The sequence below is a fragment of the Anabrus simplex genome, chromosome 1 (genome assembly GCF_040414725.1).
Source record: "Anabrus simplex isolate iqAnaSimp1 chromosome 1, ASM4041472v1, whole genome shotgun sequence".
NCBI classification, from domain to species: domain Eukaryota; kingdom Metazoa; phylum Arthropoda; class Insecta; order Orthoptera; family Tettigoniidae; genus Anabrus; species Anabrus simplex.
This window is the reverse complement of record NC_090265.1, coordinates 1,441,098,087-1,441,118,667: the sequence shown is the minus strand read 5'-3', so window position 1 is coordinate 1,441,118,667 and position 20,581 is coordinate 1,441,098,087. Positions and strand designations below refer to the sequence as shown.

Sequence of the window (20,581 nt, the reverse complement as noted above, 5' to 3'; positions counted from 1 at the left end):
GACCTTAAATTATCGAGACTCTACAGTGTAATATATATTTTATTTTACTTTGTTTGCAATTTTTTTGGCATGAATTATGCAATTAATTTACAAGGCTATATTTTTTGCCTATAATTTTAGTCAGTTAAGTGTATTAATTAAGCAAGTAAATACGGTAATTCATCCCTTCTGTTTGCAATTCTTTCTAGAAAAATGATTGGATTCTATTCTCATTTAACTTGCAAAGTGTTCTGTCTTTGATTCTTGAAACAGCCCTAAAGGACTCAGTCTTTCAAATTTAGAAATGTTTTCACAGTATTATCATGTCTAATTGGTAATACAGTTATTATATAAGCTCTGGCTAATATCATAAACTTACTCATTTTACATGCAAGAAAATAAAGTACAAATTCAGAGCAAGAAGTCAGGAGATAACATGTAGAGTCATTCAAAAGAAAAAAAAGAATTAACCCAGGGTATTGCATGCTCCTTGCATTTAATATTTTATCAGACTTTATTTTATAAAATATAATTTACTTCTTATACAAACACTGTGGATACCCAGAACGAACACTGTATCTATAGATTCACTTGCTTCCGAGAGCTAGGCTGAGTAGCTCAGACAGTAGAACACTGGCCCTCTAAGCTCAAGTTGACAGGTTCTATCTCGGCTCAGTTCGATGGTATTCGAAGGTGTTCAAATAAGCCTCACATCGGTAGATTTACTAGCACATACAAGATCTCCTGCAGGACGAAATTCCAGCACTCCAGCATCTCCGAAAACCATAAAGCTAATTTATTAATATCCTTTCTGAGTAAAGTGTGTGTGTGAAGAGCTTATTCAATACCATGAGCCCATTCTTTTTTTTTTTTTTTTTTTTTTGAGTAGCTGTAAAACAGTAGGTATACAAAAGGAAAAGATAATTACTTCTGCTTACCCAAACCATGGCGGTCACCAATACCATATACAATGCCTGGTCGAACAACAGTATACTGCAAGCCAGGTACCTTCTTTAGTTCCTCCTCAACCTGGCTTTTATATTTTGCCACATATGTCCAAGGGTCTACTTTATCATCTTCCTTAAGTGGAACCTATTAAATGGCAATATTTAAACATATTTTATCAAATAAGATTAAATTATAAATAGATGTCAGGAAAGAATATTTTTTAATACCCTGTTGAAGTAGCATGCATCTGAAGACACTCTACACTACATGTTGCTTGTTTACAGCGATCTCTGAATGAACATTGGAAGAACCAATTAATTCTTTTACATTAAGTTAATAAGTACAACAAGGTGAATCACCAGTTTTAGAAGATATAAATGTTCAAATACACATCTGAAGATTGAATGGCACATTCCCATTAACTTGGTAAACCTAAAAATCATCACACTTTTAATCTGAAACCATACACATCAGTTCGTACATACACACATTATAGACATTTGAGACAGCATCTGGGAATCTCAAAAGGGAGACTGAAGATCAACAAGGAGACATGCTGGTGGGAAAAAGAAGTCCATGAGGCACTCAACGAGAAGAAAGTTGCTTTCAAACAGTGGTGGAAGTCCAGGAACAGCCTAGAAGGGTTGCAGCTCAAGTTGAGATACAAGGCAGCCAAGAAATTTGTAAAACTGATTGTGGCCAAAGCTAAATAAGAGGCTTTTGAATGATTCTATTAAGGCCTAGATACTCCAGAAAGTGTGAGCCAAATCTATAAGACTGCTGCCCAGCGTGAAAAGCATTCCAGAGATATCATTGCCGTGAAATATATGTACGACAAAACAGGCAACCTTCTTACAAAAGAAGACGGGAGCAAAAACCGTTGGGAGAAATATTTCACCCAGTTGCTAAGTGAAGAATTCCCAAGGGCCATAGCGGTTTCTCAATGTCCTGTGCAGAGCCCTGTGCCTACGTTCACCCCAGCCGAAGTTCAGACAGCTGTATCAAAAATGAAGAATGGCAAATCAGTAGGAGCTGATGACAATCCATCTGAGCTGTGGAAGGTTCTGGGTACTGAAGGAATTGATTGGTTTTCTTGGATGTTTAATAAGATCCTCGCTGGTGCACCCCTGCCGGAGCAATTTCACCAAAGCTATCTTGTGCCTATCTTCAAGCAGAAGGGAGATGTTAGAGAATGCGGGAGCTACAGAAGCATTAAACTCACCTCAAATACACTAAAAATTTGGGAATGCGTCATTGTCAATCGCATTAAGAAAATTATAAACATCCATAGGAAACAGTGCGGCTTCACACATGGAGTCTCAACTAGTGATTCGATTCAAACTCTCCGAATACTGATGGATAAACACTGTGCACTTCACAAGGATCTCCACATGGGTTTCATTGATTTAGAAAAAGCGTTTGATCGCGTTTGTAGAGAAATTGTTTGGCCTGCACTGTGTCACCAAAATGTTCAGGAGGAATATGCAAGGCTTATCCAGGACATGTACGTTCGTCCCTCTACAAATGTGAAGTCTAGTTGTGGTATCTATGGGAGTTTCCCTGTTGAGGTTGGTGTTCACCAAGGTTCAGCTTTGAGCCCAATCTTATTCATTAATAGTTATTAATTATCTCACAAAACAACTGATGACAACTACCATGGACCCTTCTATACGCAGAAGACGTCGTCCTTGCTGGTGAAACATGTAAAGAGGTCGAGGTAGTCTTAGAACTTGGGAGAAAAGCTTTGGGACGAATGGACTCAGAATAAGACGGGGTATACGTTCTGTAACTTTGCCAAGCCAGAAGTTCAAGATCACTCAATACAATTTTCTTAGCATGTGAACCACTGGCAATGACGAATAAATTCAAGTACCTGGGCTCAGTTATTACCACTGATACGAGTGATGACGTTGGATGGACCAAATGGCGTTTGCTGACAGGCGTCTTATGTGACACGAGGATGCCTATTAAGCTCAAAGGCAAGATATGCAAGACTGTTGTTAGGCCTGCCCTCACTTATGGCTCTGAGTGGTGGACAAGGCAAAAGAAGCATGATCAGCAAATGCACGTAACAGAAAAGCGGACACTGCAATGGAAAGCGGGTGTCACCCTCTTGGACCAAGTATGCAACAAGCACAGGCGATGATCACTTAATACGGTCCTTATCAGTGAGAAATTGCAAGAGCGGCAGTTACGCTGGTTGGGCATGTACAACATCGAGATGAAGATAATCCCGTTAAGAGAGCTCTTGCAATCGAGGAACCAAGGAGAGGACGCGGACATCCAACAACAACATTGTGGCGTACAGCCGAAAAGGCCTTGAATAGAAATGGCATTCCAGTGGCGAAGTAATCCAACTGCAGGGAGTACTCTCCAAGGATCAGAGCAGCCGACCCTGAGTGATACTTACGAGTGTCCGTTGTGAGCACATATATGGCCACAAAAGAAGAATACAGCTGTCTCACTGCAAGCCCCAGTGAATTAACCCTTTCCCACAGATTATCTCTAACTCACTGTCTGTCGAAACCTGGAGTAATAATTTGCTTGTCAGGCATATTGCGGAATACCTTCACTAAATAATTTATTCTGTAAAAAAACACTAAAGATATCGCTTTCAAATTTTGTAACAATGGAAAATACACTATAGTTATTCTCAAATGATACAATGAGATCACCTAATTACATGCAGGACCCCCTCCCCCCTCTGTTCAGTATGATACATCGAGAAGCATTCAATATGGTGCATGATGTTAAATTGCTTGTTCTTGAAGTCAGTCGGAATTGTTGGACCTGATGGGGCTCTTATTTTCTTGGTAATGGAGAGAACGCATGAATTCACCCTGAATCTCCCAATTTATTTCATTTGCGAGATCAGTCGGATGAAGATATTTAGATAGCAAATCGTACTTCCTCTCGTACATACAAATTATAAACAATTTTTCACTGAATGGGACTGGAAGATAAACTGACATCAGTTGGAGTATTACGTAATTACGTAGAGGCTCATAGACCGAAACAGAGTTAACTGGAGAATTGAAACTGATAATTATGTTTTGTACAAATAGGCCTAAAATGTTAAAAGGAGACGGTACCTGATTGAATATTTCCTGTCCTATGCCGTATTTCGATTTCCCTCAGATTCATATCCTGTCCAAACTGCTTCCAATACCATTTTTATCATCATACCTACAACTTCAAACTCACTACCATTGCATTTGTCAACATACTGATCTAATTTGTAACAAATATCCTCCGCACACTACTGGTTATTAGCAGCCATGTTGCTGCAATGTGTTTACATTCAGTCACCTGTCTGTTCTATTTAAGAAAACGTATAAAAGAACACTTTATTTCATGATTCCGTGCATGCCAGTTGTATCTAGGAAGCGTAGGGAATTCGCTGGTTCCAAAAAATTATATGTTTAGCAGAGAGATGGCAGAGGAAGTCTGTTTGCAAGTCAAGTACGCTTTACTATGCAACCCGCGGGACACAATGTGCGACTCCAGTACGCTTTACTACGCAATCCGCGGGAAAGTGTTAAGCGCTTTCACAATCCTCTATTTACAATTAGTGCTGTGGTCATCAAAAACGAAGTCTTTCCATCATCATTTCAGTCTTGCTCTACTAAGCTTATCTTCCCCAGCCAGCCCATTACTCACACGATCCCACCACCCATGCTGGTTTATGTGTAGATCTTCCTTCAGTAAGCATACTCCTGACTTAGCCCTTATCTCCTCATTCTATGTACCCTTTTAAGTATGGCTTAAAAGTGGTATGGTTTTAGAAGTGGAAGATCTACAGTGAACCCAATCTTCAGCATGAGGCAATTAATGGAAAAGAATTGGGAATATGAAAAGGATCTGGTCATGACATTCATAGATCTAACAAAGGCATACAATAGTGTTCCCAGGGAGAAAGTCCGATTGGAAAGACGGAATGGAATAGAAATGCAGGTAGGCTAAGACAAGGGAGTGTACTCTCACCTCTTTTGTTTATAATGGTTATGAATGAAATGGTATTAAGGAAAAAAAGGAAACACATGGGAATAGGGAGATGAAGTTATTACTATTTGCAGAAGACAATGTGGTCTGGGGAACAAACAGCAAAAAGTACAAGAATAACTTGATGCAATGAACAAGAAAATTGAAAAGTATGATATGAAAATCAGCTCAGAGAATAGCAAGACCATGGTAATATCAAAAGACAAGGGAAAAGCACTATAAAAATTGGTGGTCAAAGCCTTGAAATTGTTGACAGTTTCAAAAACCTAGGAAGTGAACTGATGCATAATACAAGGCTGGACATACAGATTAGCAAGAGGGGTGCAACAGAGCAATACGTTCTACCAGAGTATAAGAAACCTTGTCTGGAATACGGAAGTTCAAAGCAAGTTAGTGTAAAGAGATAAGTGTACAAAATATATTATGCGCCCAAATCGGCTTATGCGGCTGACAACTGGGTAATGACAAGTAGACAGGAGAGTAGACTTCAAGCCAGCAAAATGAAATATCTAAGAAGTATGAAAGGAAAAACAAGGAAAGACAGATTGAGAAATAAAGATGTAAGAAAGGCCAGAATGGCAAACCTAAATGAAAGAATTGACAGTGTTGGTGGTGGTGGGGATTTTTCTTTTAAAAGGAATAAACTAAGATGATTTGGACATGTAAAGAGGATGGACGAGAACAAAAAAGATGATGAAGATGAAGTTCAAGGTAAAGAGAGTGAGAAGGAGACCTAGAACAAGGTAGATCGATTCAATAAGGGAGTGCAAGAAGAAACCTGGAATGGGACAAAATGATGGAAGAGGAATGGTGGAAGGAGAGAGGAAGATGGAAAAGTGCCATTAATGCCCTGTTGGTAGGAGCTGGAAAAGGGGAGAAGAGCATAATACGATGATCCACATACTCTCCTCTCATTGTTCCCACTTGTTTTTACCAACAATTATTCTCACTAATTTCATAAGATATCCAGAGTCCACTCAGCATCGATCTGAAAACGAACTAATGTGAAGATAGTTTTGTTCAAGTACTCACTCCATTCTCATACAATAGCACTGACTGTAACAGAGTTCACAGTATTAGCATTGCTGCGACTTGATTCAATTGCACTTATGCCCGAGTGCACCAAGTACAGAACATATCAGTCTTTGCGAAATCATGGTAAAACTTTTACCGTGGTATTGTCAAAAAACCTGTACGCCATTGCTACCACATGGTTTCAATACCTCAGTTTCTTGACGCTTGTTTTTCTCACCATTAAACCCCTCGGAAGCAATTCAAAGTAACGATAATTTCGACAGTCATTTGTGCTACCACATGGTTTCAATACCGCAGTTTCTTGACGCTTGTTTTTCTCACCATTAAACCCCTCGGAAGCAATTCAAAGTAACGATAATTTCGACAGTCATTTGTGTTACGCCAAACATGCCTGCCAGGCCTAATTTGTCTTGTGTTATTTATATGGAGTATTTAAATTTGCGGATTATCAAAAGTGATACACTTTTTGTATTAACACTAGGTGGCATGAATAAAAAAGTCAATGTTTGTAACAGTCTTCAGGCATTTGTGAGAAGGATACTTAAATTAAAATTTGTGTCTACATGATGTTAAAAAACTTATTTACTAATAAACATATTTGAAAAATATCGTCAAGCGTCTATGATGAGGTACTTTTTAAAAACACTTGGTCTTGAATAAAATAGAAAATAGAGTTCTTCTAGAGATGCTGTGAAAGAGAACAGGTTAATGTAGATGAGTAACAATCACCGATTTGAAAACAGAATTGAAGAAAAAGAGACAGAAAATTGAAGAGAAAGAAGCAATAGCTGACAGCATGTGAAGTATAAAAAATAGCCTTATTTTAGTGATTCTGTTTAACGATGAATTCTGTCAGCACAAATAACTTCTTAAAACATGTAAAAGCACGTACAACATTGACAGGACTGCAGTAACAGTGATTATTACTAGCCGGTCTGAGATTTTTATGCATTTCAAGATCTTGTTTCAGCTACGGTAATACAGTACAGTATTTCAACCTTGGAATCTACTACAAGCTATAAATTTCATTTTTTGTTCCATATTAAAGTGCAATTTACCTTTTCAATATATATATCAAGTAAATTATATTACGTAAGTGTTGGGACTAGTTTCAGCCACTTAGTGGCCATCTTCAGCCAAATAAAAATTAAACAAATCATGTGACAACTACAGTGGCACGCGGTGAACATATTCATTACCCAAGTTGCAAAAAAAGTTTTGTAAGTATAAACAATCATAGCCCCACTACACTCTCTATAGTCAACATTACCATTTTATAAGTCTGCATTTTTCATGGAAAGGTCTACCTGAGAAAGATCTTTCAAGAATATTTTCAACCACACGCTCGCATATACTTCCAAACTGATATTCATGGCAGTGACGACACCATCATAGCTTAATCTATAGCAGATTTTAAACAATGTACTCACAGTTTCATCTGGTGACGCTTTGTGATAGTACAGTCATGGTTTTCACAAAAATACACTGGGACTATTTGATTTGTACTTAAAAAGCCTAATCTAAACTAATCAGCAAAATTGAACTGGTATTTTACCGTCATTGAAGTTTTGTAGTTTCATTCGCATACTGAGTGTACGTGCATCAACGACAAAGGAGTGAAAATATTTGTCACGACGTATAACACACGTTATATTCATGAAGAATATCACAGAACTCGTGGTACCTTCGCCTATAATCCAAGAGGAACACTACAAAAATTCACTATATACAGGGAGAATATTTTAAGTGTTCCGACTTCTTCTCGCATGCCGTGGGAAGTCCCAAGCGAGCGCCATATGGCATCTGTCAACACGGCGAGATAAGAAGTGTTCACTGCAAGCTAGCTGTTTAGCACTCTGTCCCTCAGTTAGTTAGAAAATATTGGACTTTTAAGGTGTTGTGAGGTTATTATCACGATGGTTAAATACACTATAGAGCAAAGAATATTTTGGTTGAGTGTTATTTGCACAAGAAGAAGAAACCAGTTAAAAGGTGCCTTCGAAACTTCCGTAGACAATTTCCCAGTGCGACAGTACCATCAAAACGTTACGTGCATCAGCTCGTTTACTGGTTCTGTAAGCAATAAGAAAAAGAAGCAAAGGAGAACAGCTCTCACACAAGAGAGGTTAGAAGATATACAGGCAAGACTCCAGGTCAGTCCACATAAGTTGCTTCGGAGATTAGCTCAGGAAAGTGGTATTTCACCTTCTTCAGCACGGAATGCAACAAAATTGTTACGTTTACGATCTTATCGGACTCATTCAGTCCATAACATACTGCCTACAGATTTCAATGCAAGAACACGATTTTGCAATTGGCTAATAAATAGTGTCCACGACGGTGTTGTGGATCCGAACTTTCTTTTTATGAGCGACAAAGCCTGGTTTCATTTGAGTGGATATGTTAGTTCACAGAACAATAGAATCTGGGATACAGACAACCCGCACATTTTACAGCCGAGACCTCTGCACGATGTGAAGGTGGGTGTGTGGTGCGCTATCAGTGCCCGACGAATTATTGGTCCGATATTTTTTCAGGACATGATTACTTCTGACCGTTATATTCACAACATTCTGGAACCATTTTTTGCAGAACTGGCTGAAGAAGAGAAAAGGTACAGCTATTTCCAGCAGGATAGTGCAACGGCCCATACAGCGCGTAGCTCTATGCGACGGTTACGGGAAATGTTCAATGATCAGATCATCAGTAAAGGTTTATGGCCCCCTCATTCACCTGATTTAAGCACACGTGATTTTGATCTATGGGGAAATCTTAAAGGAAACGTTTATAGGAATAATCCTCGAACTGCAGAATTAAAAACTGAAATTAGGAACATTGTGTGTTCTATCGGTGAACTACAAACTGTGTTTCGAAATCTCATTACAAAACGTGAAGCTTGCATTGCAGCTGAAGGAGATCACTTTCAGCATCATCTGTAAATACTGGTGAGTTCAGTTTAATTTTCTAGTTGATTTATTTATTTGTATATTTATTTATTACTGGTGAATTCAGTTTAATTTCCTAGTTGATTTATTTGTTTATTCATTTACTTATTTGCTCAGAGCATCTATGTAGCCGGCGGGTTCAGTTTCGTTTAGTTTCTATAAGCGTAATCATGCCACTTCTTTGAGCCGACTATGCCTGCTTGTCATGTGGGGCATTGCGCAATTAATCACCCTGTACCACCATCACAGACAATCATTCGCACTTAACTCTGTGTTCATGCTGGGCAACCTAAATATTTTTCTGCAGCTATTGGAACACATACTCTACATGTGCCATCAATGAATTACTTTACAAAACTGTGTACGTGGCAAAAATATGTAAAATGTATTCTTCTATATTACAGCTGATTTCATATACTGGCTCTATTTTTATTAGCAAGACGAAGTGCAAATGGCTATACTGTTAAGATGTTTATATTTTTCTTGCAGTCTCTAGTGTGTGGCGCTGAAGACTCAGTGTCAAGTATTAAAACTAACACCCCTTACCTAAGCTAGCTGGCCTGTCGCCATAAATTGCGATCAGGGGAGGGGCCACAGTTCTGTCTCGAAGAATCTTCAAGTGCACGCATCACCCAAGCGACCTTAAATTTTTCTGGAGGTAGCTCTCTATCGGGCCGGCAAGGACACCCAGCTTGCTGGAGAAGCTGAACTGCGGTAGTGCGAGCAGATTGTCGAGATAGCTGTACTTGGCTTGGCTTAGAAGTTCGCAATTTTTTAAACGTTATAAAAAATGTTCTAAGGAATAACGAGAAAATGTTAATACAAAGTTCTTTACCCCAGCAGCACTGGGGTAGATGGGGTTCAGTGCATACCACTGGATAACTAAAACATAATATGTATAACAAAGACAATGTTTAAGGAATAATTATAACATTAAACTATATATAATAATAAAACTTAAGGTTATGATCATCTTGTCACAATATGATGTCTTAAAGTTGATTTAGGACCTCAGGCAAAGAAGTAAATCTGGGAATGATAGCCAGAATTAGGAATGAATAAATATACAGAAAAGAAATTAAAAAGGAGAAAAATTATTTATGAGACACACCTCTAATGTCTGATGTGGAACAAGCACTGACTTGCTGGAGGAAGCAGACAGGCCATGCAAACAAAGGAGGGGATAGGGAACAAGCACTGACTTGCAGAAAATGTGAAGAAAGGAGAAGATGGGAAGAGGAGGGGAGTGAGCAAGCAAGCGAGGGGAGGGGGAAGAGTGTCTAAGGAGGGCTGAAGGATGAGGAAAGAAAGACTCCTGCTGAGAAGGGATTTTAAAGAGGTTATAAAAGAAAGAATTCTTTTTATCTGAGGCATAATTAATAAAGATAGGAATTAAGAGGTCTTCACACTGCCTGCTTCCTACAGCAAGTCAATGCTTGTTCGCTATCTACTCTTTTGTTTACATGGCCTGCCTGATTCCTCCAGCAAGTCGGTGCTTGTTTCACATCATTAGAGGTGGCGAGTCTCATAAATAATTTTTCTTCTCTTTAGTTTCTTTTCTGTATACTTATTCATTCCTAATTCCTATTATTTCCAGATTTACTTCTTTGCCCGAGGTCCTAAATCAACTTTAAGACATCATATTGTGACCTTAATTTTTATTATTATATATAGTTTAATGTTATAATTATTCTCAAAACATTGTCTTTGACTGGTATACATATGTTTTAGTTATCACATGATTTGTTTATTTTTTATTTGGCTGAAGATGGCCACTAAGTGGCTGAAACTAGTCCCAAGACTTATGTAATATCATTTACTTGATATATTGTATTTCTTGGAAACTATTAGTTCATTTGTTTCTTAGGAAGTCTGAAATTTAAGATGTTCCAGGTTCAAATCATACACCACTTTGTGACTTGGGATAGAGAGGGTTATTGAGTTTGTACAGCGTTCAGTACAATCCAATGCAGTATTTTCAAAAGACATGTCAGGATCGAACAGACCTTGATCATCCTGCGAATCATGCTGGTGGTATGAATAAGTTATAGTTGATGTTGACTTTGACTCATAGGAACACAGTGATAGATAGGTACTGCAGTTTTTTCTTCTTTTTGACAAGATAATGTCATATAAAACTTGCACCCATACGACAACCCCCACCCCACACGGACTCAGCACCCTTGGTTTATATCTGATCTCAACAGAACGAATGGCATTCTTTATAGCAATGGTGTCACAATTTAATTTAAAACATATTTTCATCCTATTTAATATTTGCAGGTGTGAAATCACAAATTTAGACTATGAAAATCATGTCCATCATGACTTCTAAAACGGTTCATGGTGTGGGTTACTGTAGTCACGTCCTAGTACGTGAACCATGGGCAACGGCTGTGAGTAGCCTAGCAAGAGGCCCTGAGAGTCAGGATACTATTTGCTATGGAATGGGAGTGGGCATCTCGGACATATTCTGAGTCATGGCCCTCCTTGTGCTCAGGCGGCTAGGACTATACAATTCACCGGTGGTCCATAACCCGTTAGAGGAGAGATCCTCACTTGGACTGTGTAGCATCCTGCTTCATGAATTTACCGAGCTCAGAACATTTTAAGCACGCCTCGGACCTATTCGAGAAACGGAGTCCCACTCCCATTTGACAGGCGGGGGACTCCTTGGAAACAACTTGGCGAACAAAATGGAATTCGATGGGGAGCTATCAATATCAATGGGGCTTATGGAAGAAAGTAGAACTGGCTGAGTCAGCAAAGAGGATGCATCTGGATGTGCTAGGAGTAAGTGATATTCGGGTAAGGGGAGATAACGAGGAAGAGATAGGAGATTATAAAGTGTACTTGGCGGGTGTTAGAAAGGGAAGGGCAGAGTCTGGGGTAGGACTGTTTATCCGGAATACCATTGCACGCAACACAGTTCCTGTTAGGCACGTAAATAAGCGAATGATGTGGTTAGATTTTTCAGTTGGAGGAATTAGGACTAGGAATTGTCTCCGTGTATTCACCATGTGAGGGTGCAAGTCGACAAGTATTATGAAGGATTGAGTGACATCATGGTCAGGGTCAACAGCAAGGATAGAATAGTGCTAATGGGCGATTTCAATGCGAGAGTTGGGAATAGAACTGAAGGATACGAAAGGGTGATTGGTAAATGTGGGGAAGATATGGAAGCTAATGGGAATGGGAAGCGATTGCTGGACTTCTGTGATAGTATGGGTTTAGCTGTTACGAATACATTCTTCAAGCATAAGGCTATTCACAGCTACACATGGGAGGCTAGGGGTACCAGAGCCATAATAGACTATATCTTAACCGACTTCATATTCAGGAAATCTGTTAGGAATATACGAGTTTTCCGCAGATTTTTCGATGATACAGACCACTATCTGATCTGTAGTGAACTAAGTGTCTCTAGGATTAGGGTAGAGAAAGTGAAATCTGTCTGCAAACGAATGAGGGAAGAAAATCTCCAGGACGAGGAAATTAGACAGAAGTACATGGATACGATTAGTGAGAAGTTTCGAACAGTAGACAGTAAGCAGGTTCAGGACATAGAAAGTGAATGGGTGGCATACAGGGATGCTGTAATAGAAACAGCAAGGGAATGCCTAGGAACAACTGTGTGTAAAGATGGGAAAAGGTGAACATCTTGGTGGAATGATGAAGTGAGAGTAGCTTGTAAACGTAAAAAGAAGCTTATCAGAAATGGCTCCAAACAAGGGCCGAGGCAGACAGGGATTTGTACGTAGATGAAAGAAACAGAGCAAAACAAACAGTTGTTGAATCCAAAAAGAAGTCGTGGGAAGATTTTGGTAATAACCCGGAAAGGCTAGGTCAAGCAGCAGGGAAACCTTTCTGGACAGTAATAGAAGGGAGGGAAAAAGGAAATGAACAGTGTTTTGAGTAATTCAGGTGAACTCATAATAGATCCCAGGGAATCACTGGAGAGGTGGAGGGAATATTTTGAACGTCTTCTCAACGTAAAAGGAAGTCCTCCTGGTGGTGTTGCGAACAGCCAAGCTCATGGGGACGAGGAAAATGATGGTGGTGAAATTACGCTTAAGGAAGTGGAAAGGATGGTAAATAAACTGCACTGTCATAAAGCAGCAGGAATAGATGAAATAAGATCTCAAATGGTGAAGTATAGTGGAAAGGCAGGGATGAAATGGCTTCATATAGTAAAATTAGCATGGAGTGTTGGTAAGGTACCTTCAGATTGGACAAAAGCAGTAATTGCACCTATCTATAAGCAAGGGAACAGGAAGGATTGCAACAACTATCGAGGTATCTCATTGATTAGTATACCAGGCAAAGTATTCACTGGCATCTTGGAAGGGAGGGTGCGATCAGTCGTTGACAGGAAGTTGGATGAAAACCAGTGTGGTTTCAGACCACAGAGAGGCTGTCAGGATCAGATTTTCAGTATGTGCCAAGTAACTGAAATATGCTACAAGAGGAATAGGCAGTTGTGTTTATGTTTCGTAGATCTACAGAAAGCATATGAGAGGGTACAGAGGGAAAAGATGTTCACTATACTGGGGGACTATGGAATTAAATGTAGATTATTAAAATCAATCAAAGGCATTTATGTTGACAATTGGGCTTCAGTGAGAATTGATGGTAGAATGAGTTCTTCGTTCAGGGTACTTACAGGGGTTAGACAAGGCTGTAATCTTTCACCTTTGCTGTTCATAGTTTACATGGATCATATGCTGAAAAGTATAAAATGGCAGGGAGGGATTCAGTTAGGTGGAAATGTAGTAAGCAGTTTGTCCTATCCTGACGACTTGGTCTTAATGGCAGACTGTGCCGAAAGCCTCCAGTCTAATATCTTGGAACTTGAAAACAGGTGGAATGCGTGTTATGAAAATTAGCCTCTCGAAGACTAAATTGATGTCAGTAGGTAAGAAATTCAACAGAATTGAATGTCGGATTGGTGATACAAAGCCAGAACAGGTCGGTAATTTCAAGTATTTAAGTAGCGTGTTCTCCCAGGATGGTAATATAGTACGTGAGATTGAATCAAGGTGTCGTAAAGCTAATGCAGTGATCTCGCAGTTGCGATCAACAGTATTCTGTAAGAAGGAAGTCAGCTCTCAGACGAAACTATCTTTACATCGGTCTGTTTTCAGACCAACTTTGCTTACGGGAGCGAAAGCTGGGTGGTATAGAACTAAATGAGGCTACAAAAGTAGTTGCAAATCGAGGCTTGTGGCGACGTTTAGTAAATTCACAGAGGCTTGCAGACTGAATGCTAAAAGGCATAACAGTCTATTATGATAATGTATGTATGACTTTCTAAAGTTAAAAAAATATAGGAACAAATTAAGGTTTAAATTGAATGTCTCAGGACACTCTTAAATTACAACTGTTTAATAGCACTTTTGTATTCAAAATTAAACAGCAGGAGTGTAGTCTGTCAATAGAGAATGTTGTGTTAGAAAACAACAAAATAGATGGTAGACAAGAAGCGTGTACTCTTTACTACTCATGAGATATCAGTGAGACATCTGACGGCTGTGTTTTGGTACACTATTTTTACAAAATGTAATTACACTCACAAGCAAAAACTTATCTGCTTGGCAATGGTTGGTTAAGTTCTTTAACATTATCACAAGTTCATAAACAACAAGAAACAGTATGTTTCGATTCTGAGTCATCTTCAGCTGCGAGAAATTGATGAGAATGTGCACATTCATATTTCAATGAAATAAATATTGCTAAAAACATAAAAAACATTTGAAAAATCATAAAATGTTCACGTTGCAAAAAATTCATAGATAAATGGGTTTTTTTATGGTGCGGAAAAATATGCTGATTAACTGACTAGAATGCTATTGTAGACATGTGAGAATGAGGATTGCTTAACTGACGCTGAATCGTTAAAATAATTACATAAAGTAACAGCTGTTTTGTTCGTTGTCAAATTGGAACATTATGTAATTGATGTTGCGTCTTATAGGTTAACGTCAAATAGTCATTCTTCTTAATGTCTAAAGAGAGAAATGAATGTAAAATTAGCATACAAATTGTATAGAAAATGGATAGAAAGAATGAAAAGATAAGAGAAACAAACAGACATTTATAAATATGTGAGTGTGATTTGATAGAATCTGATGATGTTCTTTCAAGAAAAAAATCTGTCATTCTATTTTAATTAAGTGGTTTGTTTTTCAAGTATAATATTGTTACCATATGCTTTCTTTTGCAGGTAGTTTATAAAATTATTAATCAAAATTAGTTTCAGTAGACTGAAGAACCCAACAGCTATAAATTAACTGATTCAAAGCTGAAAAGAGATGGCTTCAGATATTATTTTTTTAGAAGTCCCTGCAGGTACAAGATTATGCCACAAATCTTTCTTGAGAGAGACACTGAAAGGAGAGGGGTTAATATTTTCAATAATACACTTACCTTCTCAGAAGAACACATGTTGCCTGATGAAACTTCAATATATCTCTTAACACCGTGTTTGGCTGCCTCATGTGCACAGTTAAGACTTAGCTTCAGGATACCCTCCTTGTACACAGGATCAGTCTGACCAGGTTTTGTTTCACTAGCACAGTTGACAATATAGTCATACTCTCTATCATCAACTGCAAAGGCACTTTCACAGGACGCTAGATGGAATAGAGAGAAAATCAGAAAAACAATGCAGCAAAAACTATATATCACACCAATAAACAAAATGTTACTGTTATTTGAATTAAGGAATGTAGCTGAAATATAACCAGCTTCAGGGCTATATTATACAATAATAATGAAATTGGCTGAATAGAATTCTGCTTCCAAGACAGAACAATCAAGTAGCAAAAACAGATATCAAAAAAACCTCGAAAAATACATGGGTTGTTAGATGTATCTGCCTGAGCACTAGTTCCAACTGCCCACAGAACTTAACAGCCGCCTGTGACACGGCGGCCCCGGGTTCAATTCGCAGCCGGACCAGGGGTTTTTAATTGTAATGATCTAATGATTAATATCCCTGGCATGGGGACTGGGTGTTTGTGACGTCCCTCATTTTCCTGTCCTCACACACAACATTCCACACTACCGCCATTGCAATTACACACAAGTTCATACAATATGATTCCAGTAGGGGCAAAAGAGCCACATGGGTCGACACCCCGAACAAATAGCAAAGAAAAAAAAATGCAGGATCAACAACATTCATTGCCAAACAATAACAAAAGAAAGCATTCCTTATTTCAATTAGTCGGCGAGCTTGTAACGTAATGGACTGAATTTTCTAGTTTACGTATTTTCGTTCTTATAACTCTGTTGTTCCTGTGCAATATTTAAATTTTGACTGAGGGGGCCCTAACTTCCTTAATCCTAGCCTATATTCAAAACTTAAATTCCTGCCACTACCTACTTAAAATGCTACTTACAGAATTCATTTTCTTTGTCTTCTTAAATTAAGACCGTAACACTTGTTGAAAACTACAGCCAGGCAGATAAACACTAAGCACACGAATAAAGATATTAGTATGAGATTTAAATACTGAAGGTAGAATTAACACGACTATTTAAACTAGAATGGTGCCGTAGTTTTATATATTGATTACTTGAACTACACTACACATTAACAGGCTACAGCTACTGCAATCACAACTACTATGGCACTGCACTGTTTCACTGATAACAAACGACAACAACGACATTTGCAAAAACAAACAGAGTACACCCAAAATTCACTTGTCTTGCCCAAATCTCAAAGGATGAAGATTTATTTAACAATCTGACCACCCTACAAATGGTGTCGTCTTATGGTAACATTTTAAATCTTTACTTTACCTTCTCTGTACAACTGAACTGTTTCAGTAGTAAATATAATAGAATTCATTGTTTTAACAGCATTTATGTTGACAATTGGTCTGTAGTGAGAACTGATGGTAGAATGAGTTCTTTGTTCGGGGTACTTACAAGGGTTAGACAAGGCTGTAATATTTCACCTTTGTTGTTCGTGGTTTACATGGATCATCTGCTGAAAGGCATAAAGTGGCAGGGTGGGATTCAGTTAGGTGGAAATGTAGTAAGCAGTCTGCCCTATGCTGACGACATGGTCTTGATGGCATATTGTGCCTAAAGCCTGCAGTCTAATATCTTGCAACTTGAAAATAGGTGCAATGAGTATGGTATGAAAATTACGTCTTAAGATTAAATTGACGTCACTAGGTAAGAAATTCAAGAGAACTGAATGTCACATGGGTGATACAAAGCTGGACATGTAAATAATTTGAAGTATTTAGGATGTGCGTTCTCCCAGGATGGTAATAAAGTCAGCGAGATTGAATCAAGGTGCAGTAAAGCTAATGCAGAGAGTTTGAAGTTGCGATCAACAGTATTCTGTAAGAAGGAAACTATCTTTACACCGGTTTGTTTTCAGACCAACTTTGCTTTACGGAAGTGAAAGCTGGGTAGACTCAGGATACATTATTCATAAATTAGAAGTAACAGACATGAAAGTAGCGAGAATGATTCCTGGTACAAACAGGTGGGAACAATGGCAGGAGGACCCTCGGAATGAGGAGATAAAGGCTGTTACGAATGAACTCTACGGATGAAGCTGTATGGATTAACCGGCTTCGGTGGCGTGGTCATGTAAAGTGAATGGAGAAGGATAGGTTACCTAGGAGAATAATGGACTCAGTTATGGAGGGTAAGAGAAGTAGAGGGAGACCAAGACGACAATGGTTAGACTCAGTTTCTAACGATTTAAAGATATAAGAGGTATAGAACTAAATGAGGCCACAGCACTAGTTGCAAATAGACGATAATTCACAGAGGTTTGCAGACTGAACGCTGCAAGGCATAACGGTCTACAATGATGATTCATGTATGTAAAATATTTTGAAATTAATCTCTAACAACAGTTGATGTAAGACATGGGGGGAAAAGCCTAGGTACATTGTAAAGTGGTTGGCGATGTTGCTGCAAACTCTGCCGGAGAGGCCATATACCCGCCTACACTCTTCCTTCCCCTGACAAGCCTATATCGTCTTTTAAGGTTCCTCCCGCACCCCACACACTTGGTACACTCTAGGAACCTACTGAGAGACAATAGAAAAGCGAAATGCTCACAGCCAAAATAGATAACATTGTATAACTGAATAGCACACTACTGTAAGTTCAATTTTGCTACACTTGTACATTTATTTATGTAATCAGTTACAGAGTGAAATTATGTTAAGTGTCTTTAAAAAGGTGGCAGGGCAGCACCCTAAAGTCCTTCATGCATCAACCACCACTACTTGTAAAAAAATAACCGGAATTTTGAAATAAAAAAGCGAAATAATTTTAAAACATTAAAAGAGAACTTTATATTTGAGAAAAGTGCAACTGAAATCTATATTTTAATAAAGTTTACTAAAAACAGTTTTGTCCAATCCATCCATCCATTTCTACTGGACCTATCTGCTTCATCCTTTTCTCATTCTCTCCAGATAAGATACCCCTAGCCCCTCTACAGTTGGGGTTGGCAGGGAGTGACATGTAAACATAATTAAGAACTACCAATATTAGTGTTGAATTCATACTTATCAGGGTCACTGGTATGAATTTTGACACTCTGGATGCCGTTTAAGTCCAGTTCGGCCTCCTTCGGTATGCGAGTCATTAAGGGTGAGAACGTAAATGACAGAGATCAGTTCTGAATTCATAGTTTTGGGGTTCTCTAGGCTGATTGGTGACAGCCACAATGAAAATTGGAATTGTGTACATCTATAGCACGATGTGTAAATACTTACAGTTATCACTTAAGTTTTATTATTTGAAAGAATCTGTTAATTCCCGGGCACTTTGGGCTTCCGCAAGGTCGAATTTCCATGCGGAACAAAATAATCTGAAACTAAGAACTTCACATTAAACATGTACAACAGAAACTCCAAAGCTACAAAATAGTTAGCAAAAACCGAGCGACTGGCTGCGTGGCGATATAAATGTTGATTCCCATAATCTGATGGCCAAGCAGATATCAGTTTTTGGTGATGAGACAAAATGTCTCATAGTACATGGCACTGCCGGTGGCCCCAAGTAGCCTACACAGTGGCCTCCACGATATGCACTAGCCATGCGTCTTGGTGGGTGTGCTAAGTACCAACTGATGAGACTAACGTAGCACATGGGGGCAAAACGCTGGAATGAGTTAGCTGGAAATTTTATAATGTCCAATAACGGACCATTTATATTGGTATTGGCTGCATGGTTTCGGTCACGTAGCTATCAGCTTGCATTTGGGGGATAGAGGGTTCGAACCCCATTGTCAGCAACTGAAGTTGGTTTTGCAGGGTTTCCTGTTTTCACATCAGGCAAATGCTGGGGTTGTACCTTCCCACTCCTAGCCCTTTCCTATCACATTGTCACTATAAGATCTATCCGTGTCGGTGGGATGTAAAATAAGTTGTATAAAAAAGTTCATACATTAACAATCAATGTCACAATAAAGAAAGAAAGACTCGGAGCGTCTGAAGAAGTACTGGGAGGACCGCAAAGCCCGAACAATCCCTTCAAAGAGACCTGAACAACGGACTGACTAAAGTGATCCTATGTGGTCATAGAAGAAGAAGAAGAAGAAGAAGAAAGAAAGAGACAGCAGAGACGGCCTACATGTTGGGCATGTCATAAAGAATATCGTCTTTGCTAAACCTTGTTTGTTATACTAATTATTGCTTGTGTATCATATGAAGCGCCATCTGTTGGTCATTTTGTGTACTTCATTTTGGTGTCAATAAAACCCAATGTAATGTCAATCAAGTGCGTCAGTTATTACCTCTCTACTGCCAATATTCCATGAAGTTCTGCCTCGTCAAACGTTAACGGACTTTTGGGTCATCCTGTACTACGTGCTCAAGTGATCATTTAATAACTTGATTTCAGGATTGCTCAAAGTTGACTGAACTTAGGAGACCTATCAATACCTGATGATTCACTGGCAGGTAATTCCAGACAAAATAATACAATAATCAAGCAAATCGGTCCACTAGGGCGGACGGATGGATGGACAGGACAAAGCTGTCTTTAGTAAACTCTTTTAATACACTATTCAAAAAAATTAGGGGACATGTTTTGTAACGTCTGGTACGTGAACGTTAATTTGGTAGATAGGGCAACGGTAGTACAGCATACCTTGAGACCTTACCTACTCAGGCTATGTCCAAATTGAAGTTATACTCCATCTGTAGGCGTAGCCATGCATTAAACTGCCAGGTGACCCCTCAAAACAAAGTGAATAACGGTGCATCTGTGTGTCGTCGTGAGGTACACAGACTACTGCGATCATTTGAGCACACACATCAACCAGCAGATCCCATCAGACATCATAACAAGGTTCAAGTCGCAAGGGCTGTCACTTTGATCCGGGAAGGATGGACTTTTCGGCGTGTTGCTGTGGATCTTAATGTCACTCCGTCAGTTATTCAACACTTGTGGAATCGCTACAATGAGAAAGGCCAGTTCACAAGGTAGGTTGGACAAGGTCGTGGACACATGACAACCCCACAGGATGACCGATATCTGACCATCCCAGCGTTGCGGCGTCGTTCAGCAACTGCCAGAGAACTGCAACAAGACCCCGTGAGGGTCACTGTAGTCACGGTGTCTGACCAGACAGTAAGGAACAGGTTGAGAAGTGCCCGTACAACCCAGGCGTTGTGCCCCAT

At 39.1% G+C, this 20,581-nt stretch overlaps 1 protein-coding gene across 1 annotated transcript in view; it reads right to left on the bottom strand.

The window, feature by feature from the left end:
• LOC136858397 (uncharacterized) overlaps nt 1-20,581 on the bottom strand; it is a 167,809-nt gene that overhangs the window by 111,091 nt on the left and 36,137 nt on the right. The window contains exons 3-4 of the mRNA XM_067137910.2: nt 15,336-15,541; nt 918-1,071 (exon numbers count right to left, since the gene is read on the bottom strand). Coding sequence (XP_066994011.2) covers nt 918-1,071; nt 15,336-15,541 — 360 coding nt within the window. The remainder of the gene's footprint in view (nt 1-917; nt 1,072-15,335; nt 15,542-20,581) is intronic.